General features: G+C 53.0%; 1 protein-coding gene across 18 annotated transcripts in view; it reads right to left on the bottom strand.

Annotated features, from left to right (window-relative positions):
• GRIN1 (glutamate ionotropic receptor NMDA type subunit 1) overlaps positions 1 to 17,605 on the bottom strand; it is a 38,829-nt gene extending 21,224 nt beyond the window's left edge. For 14 of the 18 annotated variants that reach the window (XM_027666927.1, XM_027666928.1, XM_027666930.1 and 11 more), the window contains exons 1-6: positions 17,339 to 17,596; positions 13,811 to 13,945; positions 7,100 to 7,276; positions 2,675 to 2,737; positions 1,800 to 1,900; positions 418 to 539 (exon numbers count right to left, since the gene is read on the bottom strand). In XM_027666927.1, coding sequence (XP_027522728.1) covers positions 418 to 539; positions 1,800 to 1,900; positions 2,675 to 2,737; positions 7,100 to 7,276; positions 13,811 to 13,945; positions 17,339 to 17,596 — 856 coding nt within the window. Of the gene's footprint in view, positions 1 to 417; positions 540 to 1,799; positions 1,901 to 2,674; positions 2,738 to 7,099; positions 7,277 to 13,810; positions 13,946 to 17,338 lie in introns of all 18 variants that reach the window. The other 4 variants (XM_027666936.1, XM_027666942.1, XM_027666925.1 and 1 more) reach the window with 2 other exon arrangements.
• Between the last annotated feature and the right edge of the window lie 30 nt (positions 17,606 to 17,635).

Below are 17,635 nucleotides of genomic sequence, written 5' to 3'. Positions count from 1 at the left end.
TGGGGACAACTACATGGGCCATTGCCTGCCAGAGGGGTATGGGGACAGCTACATGGGCCATTGCCTGCCAGAGGGGTATGGGGACAGCTACATGGGCCACTGACTGCCCGTGCTCCATCTCCAGCACCCTGCCCAACCCTTCCCCCAGGAGATTGTCAGCTTGCAAAGCCCCAGTGACGTGGATTTGGGGTATAACAGTGTGAACAAGGCTACTGGACTGCTGACTCCCCATGCAGGCAGGGGGAATGGTAAGTGACATGTGGGACCCTCCACTTGCTTGGGACCACCACGGCACCATGTTCCCCCAGCCCAGGGGGTCCCCGGGGGGCAGGGGCCCCTCATGCTGGCTCTGTGCAGGGTCTCCAAACCCTGATGGCAGCAGGGTGGGTGCCTCAGGGGTGCCTCAGGGGTGCCTACCATCAGGGGCGTAACGCAGGGCACTGCCCGAGATCTCCCGCTCCCCCACCAGCCACACATAGCCCGAGCCCGTCATGTTGAGCATGGCTGCTGCTCTGTACACCGTGGCTGCATCGTCCTCACTGCAACGAGAGGAGTCACAGAATCACAGAATGCGCAGAGTTGGAAGGGACCCACAAGGATCAGCGAGTTCAAAACACCTGACCCTGCACAGGCCCAACCCCAGAGTCACACCCTGTGCCCCAGAGGATCATCCAAACTCTCCTGGAGCTCTGGCAGCCTTGGGGCTGTGCCCACTGCCCTGGGGAGCCTGGAAGACACAAGTCCAGGTAGCCCTTCTCTGTCAACTGTTTCTCCTGGGTAACAGCTCATTTCTTGAGCAATGGGAAACTTTGTCCCAGCTTCACCTGATCCCACAGGGCCCAACACTGATGAGCATCTGCACATCTGGCCCAGTCCTTATGATGCGGGCATGGACAGTGAGACTCCCCTCCCACACAGCTGGACCAGGATACACCATCACTGACTGCAGCTGGTTCTGCAGCTGCTGACATTGTGCAGGAGAGACATCCCAGCCACGCTGGTAACTGCCAGCTCCCAGGCCAGCAGCCTGTCCAGCACAACACAGCACCCACCCCCTGCCCAGGACATCCCTGTGTGGGGCTGTGCTGCTTTCAGCTGGGGGACAGGTAATTTTCTTCCCAGTGGTGGTGTGGGGCTGTGTTTGGGTTTGTGCTGAGCACCAGGTTGATCATACAGGGATGTTTTTGTTATTGTTGAGTGGGGCTCACACACAGGGCCAAGGCTTTCCTGCTTTCCTGCTGCCACACTGGCCAGGAAGTTGGGAGTGCCTGGGAGGAGACACAGCTAGGACAGGTGGCCCCAGCTGATCCAAGGGATATTCCAGGCCATATGATATCATGCTCAGTATATAAAGCTGGGGGGAAGAAGGAATGGGGCAGGGCATTTGGAGTGATGGTGTTTGTCTTCCCAAGTCACCATTCCGTGGGATGGGGCCCTGTTCTCCTGGAGGTGTGAACACCTGCTGCCCGTGGAAGGCGTGAACTAATTCCTTGTTTTTCTTTGCTTGTGTGAGCGGCTTTTGCTTTCCCCTTTCCCTATTAAACTGTCTTTGTCTTAACCCACGAGTTCTCCATCTTTCACCCTTCTGATTCTGTCCCTGATATTGTTGTTGGTGGAGTGGGGGAGTGGCTGTGAGGGGCTTGCCTGCTGGCAGGGGTTAAACCACAACAGGGGGTTTCTCTCATGCTCCTTGGAAGGATGACAACCCCCAAATCTGCTTTGACTTCAGTTCTGGGCAGTGTTGCAAAGGGGAGAGGAGAAAAGCAGAGCAGAGAGGGGAAGGAATGGCACTGCCTTACCTGGCAGAGAGGATGATGACTCGAGCCTCCAGCTCCTTCGCCTCCAGCAGCAGTGATGTCACATTTTTGGTTCCAGGGTCAAACTGAAGCACTTTCTCAGCCTGTGATTAGTGTGAGCAAAGCTGGTTAGTGTGGGAGCCCCAGGACTGGTGGTGAGAGCCATGCTATCTAGAAAAGGTCAAGAGAATTCATTAAACTGCACAAAAGTCTGCTAAATAAGATTGGTTATAGTTATTTTTTTTCTTTTTTCTTTCCTTTCTTTCTTTTCTTTCTTTCCTTCCTTCCTTTCTCTTTTAAGGTTTTGGCCTTTCAGTTGTTTTATTTTTTTATTTTTATTTTTTTTGCACTGTGCATGCAAACTGAAGTCAATCAAGACCCAAAAAGAGGCGTGCATTGTACAGGAAAGAGAAAAAGGCTTTGAAATGCAATTGAAAACTCAAACGAGTGTTGTTTTTCAAAAACATGGGAAATGAAAAAAACATATTGCACAAGGTTAACCTTTGGGAGTCAAAGTGAGCAACTTACACCAAGGAACCGTTTCCTTTGGGGAGGAAAGGGGGTTGGTTCAACTTTTCAAAAAAAAAAAAACTTGCAAGTTAATTACTGGTTCACATGCATGTTTCAAAAAGAAATCCTTCCAGGGTCAGCTGGCTAAGTTTCCATTCTCAAGTCCAAACCAAACTATCTCAACATAAAAACGTGCTACCAAGAAACATAGTCATGGATTTTTTTTTCTTTCTTTTATTTTCTTTTTTTTCTCTTTCACTTTTTTCTTTTTTTTTTTTTTTTTTATTTTTTTATTTTTCTGGTGGCTGTGGCTACTTTTCATTTGCTAGTTAGGTTGGTGGGCGGCGTGCATTTCCATGCATATATACCTTGGGTCCTCGCTTGTTGTCATAGGAAAGTTGGTCGAGGTTTTCATAGTTCCTTTTTTTACTCTGATGAATAATGTGCACAGAGAAAATATGTAGACACAGAAGAATATTATAAACAGTTGAAAATGACGTGTAGTAAAGCAATCCAACATCCACCTCCTCCTCCACTGTTTGCTAAAGGGTCTCTATAACGCTGGAGCTCGCAAAAACCACTATCAGGAGAGAGAGTGCCTCAGCTCTCACGGGAGGTCACGGTGCAAGGCCATGTCTCACAGAGCAAGCCTGAGTGCCACAGCTGGTGCGATGCTGCAGTTGCATTTCCCTTGTGGGACTGGGGAATTCTTCAGCAAGAAATTTTTTATCTTAAGCTCAGAAACAATCTATACATCTCTAAGGGCCTAAGTGGTGGGGTTTCCATGGAATTACTGTGGAAGTAAAGGACAAAATGTTGTGTACGGAAAGTGCTGGATAAAGGTAAACTGTTACAGTTAAGAGTATTAGCAATACTAGAGTCACTATGAGCATTACAATCCTGTTCACCCTCAGAGAGTTCACAGCAAATGAGGTGTCTCAGCTGAACTTCTCACCCCCTGAAAGGAGGGAGCAGCCTTTTGGAGCTCTGTTGACATCCAAAAGAGAAAGATAACGTTCTCTACATCCCGTGTTGGATCAAAGCGTGGCGATATGAAGCAATGGTGATCATGGGATGACATTGCAGCTTTTACCTGGTGCTTGGGGAGGGCCAAGGGCACCTCATGGCTCTGTGGCACAAGGGTGGCCCTGGGAGGTGCAGCTACCCAAGACCACAGTGCCCATAACCTGGCCCTACAGGTGGCTAATGGGGTTCACTGCTTGGTGGTCTCCATGCTGCTGACCAGAGCAGCACTGGGGCTCAAGACAGGGGGCTCAGCATGCTCTGACCCTGGAGATGAGAGACCAGACAGAGAACCTGCTCCTCCCCTTGTCTCCTACCTGAGCCACTTCTGCTGCTTGGCCCCAAAGGAACCCAAGGCATGAAACCTGCTTCTGGAGGTTTCCTCTTCTCCAGGCAGTGTGCTGAGGGCCAACAGCCTCTGCTCTCAGGAGCCGTGACCCTGCAACAGCATGCACAGAGCCCCGTGGATCTTCCTGGGAGCAGCCCACCTGGTCAGGCCAACAACATCAATCTGACAATGCCTTCAGGAGATGGCTTGGCAGGTTTTGGTGGGACAGTGTCTGACCTCTTCTTCTTTACCCCACCCCACCCCTGCTGAGTATTCCTGATCTATATGTATGGGGTATGGGACACAGCTCTATTCTGATCTTCATTTTTCCAGAACCTTATGGCAATGGCAACTGATCCCTGACAGGAACCAGACCCCTTGCACCCCTGGAATGCAAGGGTTCATGTTCCCAGGTTGTTTCTTAGACAGACAGGTTTTATCTCTGTGTCTCGTTTTCCAAACTAAGTAGCTTGCCTTTTCCTGACCACTCGGGCCAATCTTTGGTAGGACGTTTTGCAGGTCTGCTTTCTGTGCAGTCATGTGATCTTTGCTTTCTTCTCCTTGGACACAGCCTGACAGGTTTTCATTGCTCAAAGGAATTGAGTCCTTGCAAGGCAAAGTATCTGAGGAGGCAAAATCTGCTTGGAGCCCAGGTCTGCCTTCACTTCTGATGACATCCACAGCCAGGATTTCTGCAGTGGCTTCTTAGAGACTGCTGAGATTGCAGTGAGACCTGGGGTAACAACTGCCTCCAAGGAGAACAGAGGTGCAGGACAGCATGAATGTTCTCCAGTGATGGGACAGTGGTCATTTCTCCTTAGGCACTGTCAATGTAGCCAAAAACTTGGTCACCCCTCTTGCAGCCTCCAGACATGAATAGCCTTGTGTGCCTGGGACATGCACCTTGATCCAGGCTGGTCAGCAGAGTCTTGGGTGCAGCGAAGCTGACACCTGATCACCTCTCCCTGTCACTATACCTACAGAATTAGACTAATAATGTGTCTTCTCCCCCCATTTTTCCATGTGGTCCTGCAGCCCTTCCCTGCTCTTCAGCTCATGTTTCACACAGGGACCCAAAAATTAAAATTTCCACCAGGTTCTCAAGCATTCATTAAAAAAGTTACCACTGTCCTAGAGAAAGAGACCTGCCACCTCTGACTTGGACAAACTCTGATTTCACAGTGTCCAACACTCCCTCCTGATCCTGAGCAGCACTGGTGGCCGACCCAGATGAACGAGCAGAGTTGTGCTGGGGTGGAGCAGCAGAGTTACTGCTGACAGACCTAAGACAAGGCAAGCACATGGGGTGTGCCAGGACTGGCCAGCATGGCCTGAGTGCTGGGCTTGGAGTGCCTGGTGGAAGTGCAAACCCACACAGCGGTGCCTGAGTGACACGAAGGGCCAGTGCAGACTGTGGGGGACACAGCCATGCTCCAATCCAAGAGCTCAGGTGGGCAGGGGACAGGACCTCAGGGACTGTGACCCAAGCCTTGCAGAGGTCGAGATCAGGTCTCCTGCCTGCTCCCTCCCCAGGGCCAGGCTGCCCTTGAGAAGGCTGGGCAGGGGCCCAAGGTACCCCTTCATGGCATGAAGAGAGTCAGCACATCAGTGATCAGAAAAGGAATTAGAAGAAGAGATTGAGGAAGATAAGAAAGCCCCAGCAGGCTATCTACCACCTTCAAGACCAGTCAGACCTGTCTGTTTGATCTTTTTTGCAAGGAAAGCAGAAACAAGATGCAGTGGCATGCCCCAAAAGGAAGACAAAGTGACCTACCACCACAGAGCAGGTGTCCCATGCTGGAGAGTGGCCTGGGCATCTGCAGCAGCCCAGTGGGTGCCAAGACATGTTATAGATGCAGTGCAAATGTGAGGCAGGTCTGAGCACATACCCTACTCCCCATCTTTCAAGCTCCAGATCTAAAATCTTTCCCATGTGATGGATAGGGTGAAGAAGAAATGCACCCTGTGCCTGGGAGCATCACATGGAGCAAGCAAGGAGTGGAGTCTTGAGAGGGAGCAGCAAAAGGGAACACAGAGGAACTGTAGGAAAGCAGAAAGTGGAAATCAGAAGATGCAAGGAAAGGAATGAGAGACTGACAATGGCTCTCCTTGGATGAGTGACATTGTGCTGGGAAGAGGCTTTGGAGTGAAATATATTCCACTGTCACCCAGCAGGAAACTGCCTTGGGAGGCAGGAGTATCCCACCATAGCTGGTGGCACATCAGTGTCTCATGATGATTCAGGATGCAGCAAGGATGAGACTCCTTGGAAATCACCGCCAAAACCAAAAGTGTTCAGTGTGGCTTGTGCCAGCCTGCAGCCCTGCACCAGTTGTTCACCAGGGAGGTGATGAAGAGCAGTGACAGGCTGCTCTCTCTGATCCCTCAGCTGAGCCACCAACTCCAAGCACAAGAAGTGTCTGTGGCCGCATCTCCTCAACAGCTGACTGACTGCCAAAGGTCCAGCAGCTGCTGGTGGGGCTGGAGAAGAGCAGATTGAGGTCCCTGCCTGTGACCCAGGAGGGAACAGCCCTGAATTGGTTGCTGCCCTGATGCTGCTGGAAACTTGAATGGGCTCAGTGTCTGCACACCCGAAGGGAACTCACCCTGCCCAAGGCAAGAGAACGTGCTGGGACTTCACTCTGTAGGGCACGAGGTGGTTCCTTGTCTTCCATATTGCAGCCAAACAGCTCCTGTGTTCTCCTTCCCTGCTTGTTTGGAACATTTGCTTGGTCCTTTCACTCCATGCCGCAGGTCTGTGGTTGTCCTCCTGAATCTCTAGCAGGCTTGGGGACCTCCCTCTCTGCTCCCTGCTGGCCCTGAGTGCAGGTGCAGTGCACCTCCTGCATAAAGCCACAATCGCCCTCTTGTACCAGCAATGGGTGTCAGGAAAGCAGCGTTTGGCATGTGCTTCGATGGAGATGGGAACAGGTGCAGCCTGAGGCCCACGGCTCTACACAGAGGGTGCTGTGCCCCTCAGGGCAGCAACACACCGGCTGCCTGGCCCCTCCTAAGCCTCTAAGGTGAGTCCCAGGAAGCCAATTCAGAAGCTGCTTTTCAAGGTTAGTTTGGCACTGCTGGGTCTGCCTGGCCCCGGGGTGGCTGTAATGGGGCAGGTGCTTCCCTAAGCTGAGCGACTGGTCCTCTCCTTAGGTGGGAATCTTGGGCGAGGCATTTGCAGAGCTCCAGGTTATCCTTCCCTTCATTTTGTAGTCGATTTACATGTAGGAGATTTTGACCATGGCAAAGCAAGTGAAATGAATAAAGTACAAAGTTCTGTCAGGTACTAGTCAGACACTGTTGATGCTTTAAGCATGTTAGCCATGTTACAATGGAAAGAAAAGGTGTTTTACATACAGAAATCTACATACATACAACAGCCCGAGACTTCTAGTTTTGTTGTTGCTTAAACAAAGCTACAAGACAATGTTCAGGAACTGACCTTGGACTCTTTCTCCTCCAAGAGCGTCTCCAGCTTCTTTTGTGCAGCACGACCTTCGTGGTCGTCACTGACTATCAGAATGACGTGGTTCCAGTTGAAGACTCTCATCATCTCAAACCAGACATTGGCCTGGTGAGAGTATGGAGGGACCGTGCGCAAAAAGGACAGGTGGATGCTCTGCAAGGAAGAACAAGAGCTCAACACAGACTGTGGGCTTGTCAACCAGGTTTGCAGGGACAGGGCTGGGATCACAAAGCCATTTTGGGAAGACCTCTGGGTTGCACACCTTGAGCACACCTCTAGTGCTAACCTGCACTCCTTCCTTCTGCTTGAGAAGCAAATCCTGGCTGAGATTTTTGTACCTCCCTGTGGTTAATCTAGAGCACGGCAAAGAGGGTTTTTTGCTTTGTGGTCCACAGCGAAGAAAAGCCTATTGAACCATGAAGGGCCAGCAGTGTTCAGTGCAAATATAGCCTTGCCTCTTGGCTTTTCAAAATTGTTACTGCCCAACAGATATCACAAAGAACTTGAATTCCCTTTAGAGAGGAGCAAGAGGCAGGTACAGGCAGCTATATATTAGTTATTTGCCACGAGAGAAGTTCAGAAAAGCAGTTTTATAACATGCTCTCTGACTGTTTCTAGGTCAGCCTGTTCCACAGGAGGAGGCAGCTCTGGACTCATGTCCCAGTTGACCTCTCTGATTTGGTTAAAGACATTGTTATGGTTGGATGATTGTGCAATAGCAATTCCAGCCTAATTAAGTACAGCACTGTTAAGGGAGCAACTGGACCAAAAGCTGTAGCTGACAGAGAGCTCTCAAACAAATGCAGCTTTTCCAAAAGGCCCTACAGTCAAATATTAGACAGTCAAAGTGCTCATGCTCAGCAGTGCCCTTACTTGGCAACCCAGCTACGTGCTGGAGGGGGGCAGAATTCTGAACCAGAGAGGACAGAAAGGAAAGCACCATAATATTTCTTTCTTTGAGGCTGAGATGGTTGTCTGGACCAAACAGGGCTTGTCCAGAACTGCTCACCCAGAGACCAGACGCAGCATGGGTCAGAAATGCCCTGAAGGGGCCAAAGTAAATCACACTGGAAGGGAAAAGGAATCATGTCCCCCATTGACCCATACAGGAGGAACAGACACATCAAATAAAGCCTTTTTCTCACACCCAACATGGTGATAAAGTCAAACCAAACCATGAAATCTGCAGAAAATAGTGTCAAACCCCTGCTCCTGCCCTGGCCCAACACACAGGAACGATGGAGGCAGCAGCAAAGCCACCAAGGCACTGGGAACACATCCTGATTACTGAGCCAATGAGGACAACCGTGGATGTTTAAACAAAGGAGGAAGCAAACCAGGAGAGCCACAACAAGCATCTCAGAGCTAATACAAACATCTCAGAACTGATACAAACATTCACAGTTTCGGGAAGAGCAGCAGAAATGCAGCTCACTCCACAAGCCCAGCCCTAATCCATTGGATTGGGAAGAAGCCCCAAGAGACAAACAATGGAAGAACAACCACAGTCTCCACACCAACACAGTGTTCAAGATCTGTTTGGAGTCTGCAGAGATGCCCAGGACTTTCCAGGTCCTGCTCCACAGCTTGGGCCAGGGATGCACAAGATGGATCTGAGCATTTCTAATTTCTAACTCCTGACCATTTTTAATTGCTTTAAGAAAATCTAGGGAAAATGAAAACGCGAAAAAAAAAAGATCAGAAAAGAGCTGAAAAAAAACCAAACCAGAAAAACTAATATTAAAAAAAAATCAGCAAAACACAGACTAAAAAAAAACAAAACAAACCAAAAACCAGAATTCTAACAAAATTCATTCAATCCATTTTTGAAATTAATCTCTGAGATTTCAGTATATTGCATCAAAATATTTTCTAGTTTCCCATCAGCTTGTAAAAATGGTGTTTAAACTGATCATGGCTTCCTTAAGTATTGTAAATACATATCACTTGGTTCAGATGAACAATTTATTGCAAGGTTGTTGGGGACAACTTGGTTTAACAGTTCAGGGAAATTTGCTTTCTGAGGTGGTGTCAAAAGGGTCATGGACTTGCTCTGATGGTATCTCAGCTCCTGGATTACAGAATTGTGGGTTTAGATATGATAATGAAAAATAATTCATGGCAAGTTCTGTGAGGGTGGGGAGGCCCTGGCACAGGTTGCCCAGAGAAGCTGTGGCTGCCCCACCCCTGGGAGTGTCCAAGGCCAGGCTGGACGGAGGTTGGAGCAACCTGGGATAGTAGAAGTTGTCCCTGCCCATGGCAGGGGTGTGGGGTGAGATGGTCTTTAAGGTCCTATCCAACACAAACTATTCTAGGATTCTATGATGATTCTGTGTGGGGTCAGGACTTAAGAACTGCAAATTATTAGTTGTCCTGACTTGGTTGATGTGAGTACATACAAAGAGGAGCTGTTTGTGTGTGTGAAAGCCAGGGCTCTGTGTGTGCACAAATATGAGCATGTCCATGCAGAGAGCATGTGAGTGCAGGTGCCCCTGCAGGGAAAGTGCTTGGGTGCTGGAATCCCTGTGCACAGTCTGCACATGGCCATGTCCTGCTTGGGGGAAGAGGCACGTGTGGGTGCCTGTTGATGGAGTTGGTGTCTGAGGGGATGTGCACAGGGCATGGCTGCAGGCCACCACGGGTGTGTGCCCACGTCAGGACCACGTACAGGTCCCTGAGTGAAAGGTTTGTTATCCTCTTACTTCTGTCTGACTAAGGGCTCATCCCAGCTCACGGTCCATGGTTGGGGGAGTTTCTTTTCCTACAGAAAATTAAAGAGAAATGAAAGCTTCAGAGGCTTGAGTAGGCAACGTGCTTTAGTTTCACTTCCTATGGAAATGTGCTCAGTTCCCTTCTAGCAATTCACTCCCAAAATGAGCTGCCTGGGCAGTTTCAAAGAGATTGTCAGAGATCTCAACCTGTAAAGCTCAGGAAAATTTAGTAAAAATCCCCAGCAGGGTATGAAAAAGAAGCGGTGGCCAGTGTCCCCATGGAAGGAGCCTGCCCACTGCCCCACGTGACGGCCGTGGACGTGGGAGGGAGCTGAGACAACTCTGAGACAGCTCAGACATGTGCAGGGAGGGATTTCAGTGGGGACAGGGGTGTGGGCAACTCAGGCTCAAATGCACTGCCTGCCTTTCCCTGCAGAGCACGGAGGAAGGGACATGACAGCCTCTGGGGAGTGTCACTGTGGAGTGGGGGGTGTCTGTCCTTCTCTCAGCTGGAATCCTGAGAGCCTATGAAGAGCTCTCCTCCACTGGGATGAGTGGGCTCCATCAGCCCAGCACTGCTCTAGCCTGGTCTGCTCTGGAACGTTCCAGGCTGCCTGACTGAGGGCTGTGCTGCCCTGCTGAGGGCTGAGCTACTCTACTGATGGCTGGGCTGCCCATTCCTGGGGCAAACAACTCTGTGTTACACTAAACAGCCTCTCCAGTCATTGCTTACAGGTGAAGGAGTTCTGATCCTGACCTTGGTCAAGGGGAATCGCTTTTTCCCCACTTCCAGTGCAGCTTCCCACTCTGATTAAGAAGGTTTCTGCTGAGCATTGTTGCCAGTGAGACCAGTAATACAGAAAAGTACCCCTCTCAGTGAGCAGTGCCTCACTTCCAGGCATGGAGTGGTTACAGTGAGACCAGGAACCAGAGGTAAAAGCCATCCCCAGGCTGAAGAGAGAGAGAAAGAGAGAGATAGACCTCATTGCAACTACCAGAACCAGGTGCTGGAATTGAAATGGCTCTCCAAATGCACAATGACTAAACTCCATTTTCCATCTCTTTCACCACAGAGCAAGTCTCAGATAAACTCCTTGATCCTCCACTGCAATAGCTCTCTGATTAGGGTATGGCGTGGGGCTCAGCACCTCTGGGCACCCAGGATGTCCCTTCATCCCCACCACATAGGTGGGGATCACGTTCCACATGGTGATGATGAACAGCACCAGCCCTTCCTGGCTCTTGAGCAGTGCATTTCCCCACGAGCTTTGCTCTCACACTCTCCATGTCATTTCACATTTCTCATATTGCCAAGATGTCCATGTCACCTCATTTTTTCAGCTGGGATGCAAAGGAAGTATAAACACCCCCAATGACACATGGGAGCAGGAGCACTAAAGCGCAGTCCAGCCTGTCCATGCAGGGGGCCCAGCAGGGGAAGGCCAGAATGTGACTTTTGCAATGCTCAGTCCATGAAATCTCCATGGAGGGCTCTCCACAGTGATGGACACCACAGCCATGGGGGCTGCTCCAATCGCTTTACCATGAGAGGCCCCTTTCCTCCTCCAATTCCCTGCTCACCTCACTCGGAGGTGACTGGGATTCCCAGGAAGAGACCCCTCAGTGTACAGGCAGGACTGTGCTGGATGGCGTGAGGATCTTGGTGAAGGAACAGGAAATGATTTCATAAGATGTACGTACAAGGGGGCCAAAGGCTGCCAAGCCAGAGCATTCAGCTGCAATACCACTTCTAGAACAAATAGTTGGTTGGATACTGGGAGCAATAAAGCTCCCTTCCCTGGGGTATCTTTGTTGGTAGACTGGCTACAGCTCCTGGACTGCTGTGCTTGACTGGATGCTCTAGGAGCATCGAAAGATACTGGGCAAACCTGTCTGTGTTGAGGCCCAAACCTTTCCTCCCCCTGGCAGCATAGCCTGCAGAGCACCATAATTAACTCCACTTCAACCCCCCGTGAAATTTAGCTAAAATTGCCTGACGCCTTCAAAACCAATCAGGGGCGTACATACAAAGTGATCTTACAAGCTTGTTTCCATAGAAACTAAGCTGAAAGATATAATTTACTGAATTTAAAAAGTAACCCAAAACCCAAGCTGATCACTGGAAACCAAAAAGGGAACAGCTGAATGTCCCTGTGTCACATGAGCCAGCCTGTCCTACATGGGGTGAGCAGAGCCTGTCCCACGGCTTCACACCCCTCTGTCCCCCATTCCACTCCCGCCTTTGCTGTCCCTTCCACTGTTCAACATCCTTTGCTCCTCTACCCAGTCCCTGCCTTTGCCCAATCTCCTGCCAACATCTCCGCCCTCTGCAGAGAGCTCCAAGCCCCCATGCCCCCATCTGCCTGGGTGGGCAGGTGCCAAGCAGGAGGCCAGACAGGCAGGAGTGCTCAGAGGGGTGAGATGAGCCTGGTGCAGGCAGGGTGGCCTCCCTGCTCAGTCTGTGCCAGGCAAGCGCAGCCCACAGCCCTGCACTGGCTGAACTCCCCAAAATACTCCATGGAGAGCATCTCCTGACAGTGCACCAGGTCATCACTGTGACAGTGGGTTGCTCCTCCAGCCCTGAAGTGAGTCAGGTGCATTTTATGAGCCAGATTTGCAGAAAACATTTTAAATAGGAAAAATCTTTCAGAAGCAGAGAGTGCCAGGGCAGGTTCCAGCTCCTCGGGGTGGGCACACCAATCCTGCCCCAGGTTGTGCCGTGGACAGGTGGTTTGCTTTGGTGAGCACAGTCCTGCAGAGATGGAGCAGGACCCACAGTGTGCAGGGTCCCCTCTCCCTGCCCTCCTGGCCCCTGTGACAAGGTCCCTCTCAGTGACCATCAGACATATTTCCACTCCACAGCAGCACGAAGCAAATTCCCCCTGCACAATTGCTGCCTACCCTCTCCCTTGCTCTGTCAGCTCTGTTGCCATCCCTTTCCCTCTAACCCGGTGGGACCCTGCCCATGCAGGTCCCCAGCCCAGCCAGCCACCATTACGGTCACTGCTGTGCTCTTGGCTTGGTGTCCATCCTATCATGGCTTTACTGGTGGGAGATGCCAAGAGCTGCTGCTGCTCCAGCTGAGCAGTGCTGCTGGTGCATCTCTAGGAGCCTCTGCTCCTCCCTCCTGAAATTTGACTTCATTTAGCATGTAGGTGGAGTGACTATTTTTGCACAGAACATTTACATTTGTGAATATTCACATTTTCCAAGCAAAGGCCGATTCATGCTTTGAAACAGGCTTGATCTCACCCACTGAGCTCGTGGGCCTGCATGGAATCCTGCAATGGTATGTGGATGGCCTGGCTCTGCTCAGCTCCTCCCTTTGCTTTCACTAATCTCAGATAGGCTGTGAGCTGAGGGCCGGGGCAGCGCCTCATTGCCCAGGGTCAGGCTCTGCCCCCAGGCCCTCATCCAGTCTGGAAGACTCTGTGTACCCACAGAGACAGCTGCAGTGGCTTGGGACACTGGAATTTGAACCTCTGTCTTGAGTGCTGGCCAGACCGTCATGTGAAACCTCGGGATATTCTGTGATCTCCCTACCAGTATCCCATAAACCCAGAGAAGTGAATGCAACCAAACAACCTTCAAGCCCCAGAGAGCTCCTGCCCAATGTACAGGCTCTAATAGGATCCTCCTGCCCCTCCACAGGCCCACACACACCCGGGGAGCCCCCTGGACCCCCTGGCTGTCACTAGTGAGCAGGGCAGGAACCAGCTATGCCTGTGCTTGGCTGAAGAGCAGCGAACCCAGCAGCCTGGCAGAGCCGCGCTGCAGAAATCATCCGGCACTATGTAGGTCAACACTGGCAGCTGTGAAAAAATAATGTACTGGGGAATGCAGGAGAGAGAGAGGGAGCTGCAGGCTGAGCTGGAGAGGGTGGACAGAGGGTGTTGGCATGATTAACCTTCCTGACAGGCACTCTTGATTTACAGCACATGTATGAGGTACTAGACTAGAAACATGCATCAGTTACCTTATCAGAATATATAGACATGCGTGTTGTCAGACCAATGACAGGGATCCTGTAGAAGCCAGCTGTGTATGATACAGGTGTTGGTGTTAGGTGATCGTTGGGAGCAGGAGGGTGGCTAACTAATATTGCATAGACCTGCAGGACAGGATACATGACACAAACATTATTTCACAGGAGCACATCAGCTGTCCAGCATGATTTTTTTTTTCCTTTTCTTTTCTGCAATGTTAAACAGCCCCATGTTAACACAATAACGGCATTGAGATAACTGGGAACAGGGAAGCAAGGACTGTGCTGGGAGCTGTGCTGTGGCTGGAGGTGATGGGTCTGCTCAGGGTTATATCCTAATGGAAATGCTGTGCCTACCAGCTCTGCTCAGTAAACTAATAACTTCCATGGATTACAGATTAAAGGGAAACATCTCCCTTGCAGTCACACTGTGTAATGTGATTTCTTTAACCACACATTTAATACTCAGTTGTAATTCCCCTCTGAGGACTATTACAAACAAAGTGGTCTGCTGGGACTGCGGCGGGAGCACAGAGCCATGGAGCAAATCAACCATCTGGCCCTGGGCACAGAAATGAGAGAGCTGGGGGGGCAGGAGCTGGGATCTGCCCTCAGCATGCCAGGGAGAGGGGATCTGGGTTTTACCAAAACGGGGAAGGACGATCTTGGCAAAATCCTGCTGTTATTGCAGGGCTGGGACTTTGGTCTCCAGCAGGATCCTATTTTGTGTCAAATGGAAAGGAAGGAGATGGATAATCTCTGGGGGATCTTTTGTTACACCAATGCCCTCTCACAGCACAAGGAATGTCCCCAGCCGGTGACGGGTCTCCAGCGAGGGTGAATCTGTGCAAGGACTTTGATGTCTGGGAGGAAATAACACTTCTTCCTCCCCCAGGCATCTGCCCGAGCCCCAGGCTGGAGGGGCAGGTCACCTGAACAGGAGAGGAGGATGAAGCGTTGCCTGAGGAAGGGGGCCTGGGGTCTGGGGGGAAGAGGGACGATCCCACCTGGCATTGGGTGGGAATAAGTTGAGGGTGCAGAGCAAGCTGGGGCAGGGGCTGGAGACCTTATCATGGGAGAAGAGGAATTGCTAGAGAAGGAGCTGGGGGGATCCTGGGGAGGCAGGAGGAGGGGATGCCCAGTGCAGCTGCCCGGTGCCGTGCTGACACGGGGTGGGCGAGGACCTGCATCCAGCAGAGCTGGGGCACGGCCCTGGGACAGCACCAGGCTCTGGGGGTAGGGGCTGGGGGCTGTGTGGGGGCGAGGGTTGTGCTGTGCCACACAGCAGCTGGTCGACGGGAGCCATTTTACATTCGCGGGATCCCAGCCCCTCCTCAACCTCGCAACCCCCTTGCTCGGGCACAGCGCCAGCGAGCGAGGACCGAGGGTGGCCGTGCCCTAAGCCCCTGGGGCTGGGAGAACCTCTGGGTGTTGGGACAGAGCGCCCACCCCCAGCACTCTGACCCCCAGCACCCACAGCCCCCCTGCGCCCCGGCTCAGCTGCCTCCCCATCCCGCCGCTCACGCAGGGATGTGCCAGCGCCAGCCCCGGGCTCCGTGGGGTTTGCCATGGGGACAAGGCTTAGAGGTGGCACGGACACAGGCATCCATCAGCTGCGAGCAGCAAATGGAGCCTCGGCTCAGTGAGGGACCCGCCTGAGCCTTCTCCGGCTGCCGCTGGACAGCGGGGATCTGGTACATCCCGTGCCGCCCGGCTCGGCCACCATCCCAGGCATGTCTCCAGCCACCCTCCCCCTCCACGCTGGGAAGCCGAGCTGCGAAGGTGTCAGCTATTCTCCACTACGCACCTCCGGCCCCTCCAGCTCCCTCCCCTCCTGGCTGTGTGTGCCTGGGTGCATTTCTGTGTGAGGTTCCGTGGTGAGGGCGTTCATACAATTTGGGGGTTGTGTTTGCGCCTTCACATGGGTCCATGTAGACCTTTTGCATGTGCGTGGGTGTGTTGGAGGAGGGGGTGGTTTTGTACCTGCCTGTCTGCCCCCTCGATGGCCCCAGTTGGCGGTACTGGGGCTGGTGACTGGGCTCATCACCCAGAGCTCATGCAGGGGAGGTGGAGAGGCCAGGCCACGGGCTGCCCAGGGCACCCTGGGCACCCAGCACCGCCGAGGATTGGGACTGCTCCCTTGGGTCTGCTGAGAGCAAGCCATGTAGACAGGAGAGAGGATCATGCTGTGCTTATGTGCACAGTCACACACAGCACTCACCATGCCTGTAATCCCTGTGTCCTGGGGGTGTGTGTGGCAGTGGGTGTGCTGGTGTGCAGCACTGGGTGGTGTGGGGGGCTGTGGTGCTGTGTGCCATGGGGGGTGCAGCAATGTATGACCTGGGGGAGTGTGGGGGGGATGTGTACATGAATCACTGTGTGTCTGTGTGTGTGCCTGTGTGTCTGTGTGTATGTTTGTGTGTGTCTGTGTGTGTGTCTGTGTAGGGCACACACTGGGGTGTCATGTGTGCCTGTGGCTCAGTGTGTGCTCCTGTGTGCACATGGAGGTGTGGCACAGCATGTTTGCACACCGGTGTGAGTGTAGATATGCATGGTCTATGTGTGCCCATGTTTGCACAGCAGTGCACCTGTGCTCATGGCATGTGTGTGTGCAGCCTGTGGACATTCCCACAGTGTGTGCACGGTGAGTGTGCATGGATGGTGTTCCCCATGCCCACACCTCCCCACAGTGTGTGCATGCCCGTACATGCTCACAGCCCTCTATGTGCCTGTGTGTCCCCATGATGTGTCTGTGTGTGGTGTATGTGCACACATGGTGTTGAGTGGACATATATGTGCAGCCACTCTGTGCATGCCCAGGGTGTGTGTGTGATCCCTTGTGTGTCCTGAGGGGTGTGTGTGTGTGAGAGAGAGACTGTGTGTGCTCCAGGGGTGTGTTGATGCCCATGTGCACCCTGGGGTGCATGTGTGAGCCCATGTATGCTCTGAGGTGTTGTATGGGAGCCCATGTGAGCCCTGGGGGGTGTACGTGTGGCCATCTCTACCTGGGGGGATGTGGGTGCCTGTGTGTGCTCTGGGGTGTATGTGGGTGTCTGTGTACACCCGATCGGGTGTGCAGGTGACTGTGTGTGCCCCAGAGTGTACCTGGGTGCCCATGTGTGCCCTGGGGAACATGTGGATGCCTGTGTGTGCCCCAGGGTGTATGTGGGTGCCCGTGGGTGCCTGTGAGTGCCCAGAGAGGTGTATGTGGGTAACCGTGTGCACCCCGTCGGGTGTGCGGGTGCCCGTGCGTACCCGAGGTGTGTGCGGGTGCCCGTGTGTACCCCGTGTGTGCGGGGGTGAGTGTCCCGGGGGTGCGCAGAGCGCGCAGTCGGCCGCTCTTACATAAAGGCTGCAATGCGGGCAGCGCGACCCGGACCCCGGGGCAGGACCCGCACGGCGCGGCTCGGCCGGGGGGCTCCGGGGGGCTCCGGGGGGCTCCGGGGGGCTCCGCGGGGCAGGGGCGGGGCGGCCGCGGGGGCAGCGGGGCGGCGGGGGAGGGTCGCCGTCCCGGGGTACCTGGCTGGAGATGAGGTCCTCGCAGACGGACAGGGCCATCTGGATGGCGTTGGGCTTGTGGGTGACGGAGGTGGCGTTGAGCTGGAGCTTCCAGGTGCCGTGCCGCTTGTTGGCCTGGTTCACCGCCTCGCGGAAGATCTGCTCGTGCTTCTTGGTGCTCAGCACCGCGCCGATGTTGACGATCTTCGGATCGCAGCCGGCGCGGGCGAAGGAGGAAGAGAAGAGGAGGGCGAGCAGCAGCAGCCGCATGGTGCTCATCCACGGGCGGCCCGGAGCCCGCCGGGCCCCCCGCGCCCG

The sequence above is a fragment of the Corapipo altera genome, unplaced genomic scaffold (assembly GCF_003945725.1).
Source record: "Corapipo altera isolate COAL_440 unplaced genomic scaffold, ASM394572v1 93, whole genome shotgun sequence".
Lineage (NCBI taxonomy): Eukaryota > Metazoa > Chordata > Aves > Passeriformes > Pipridae > Corapipo > Corapipo altera.
This window is presented reverse-complemented; position numbering and strand designations above follow the sequence as displayed.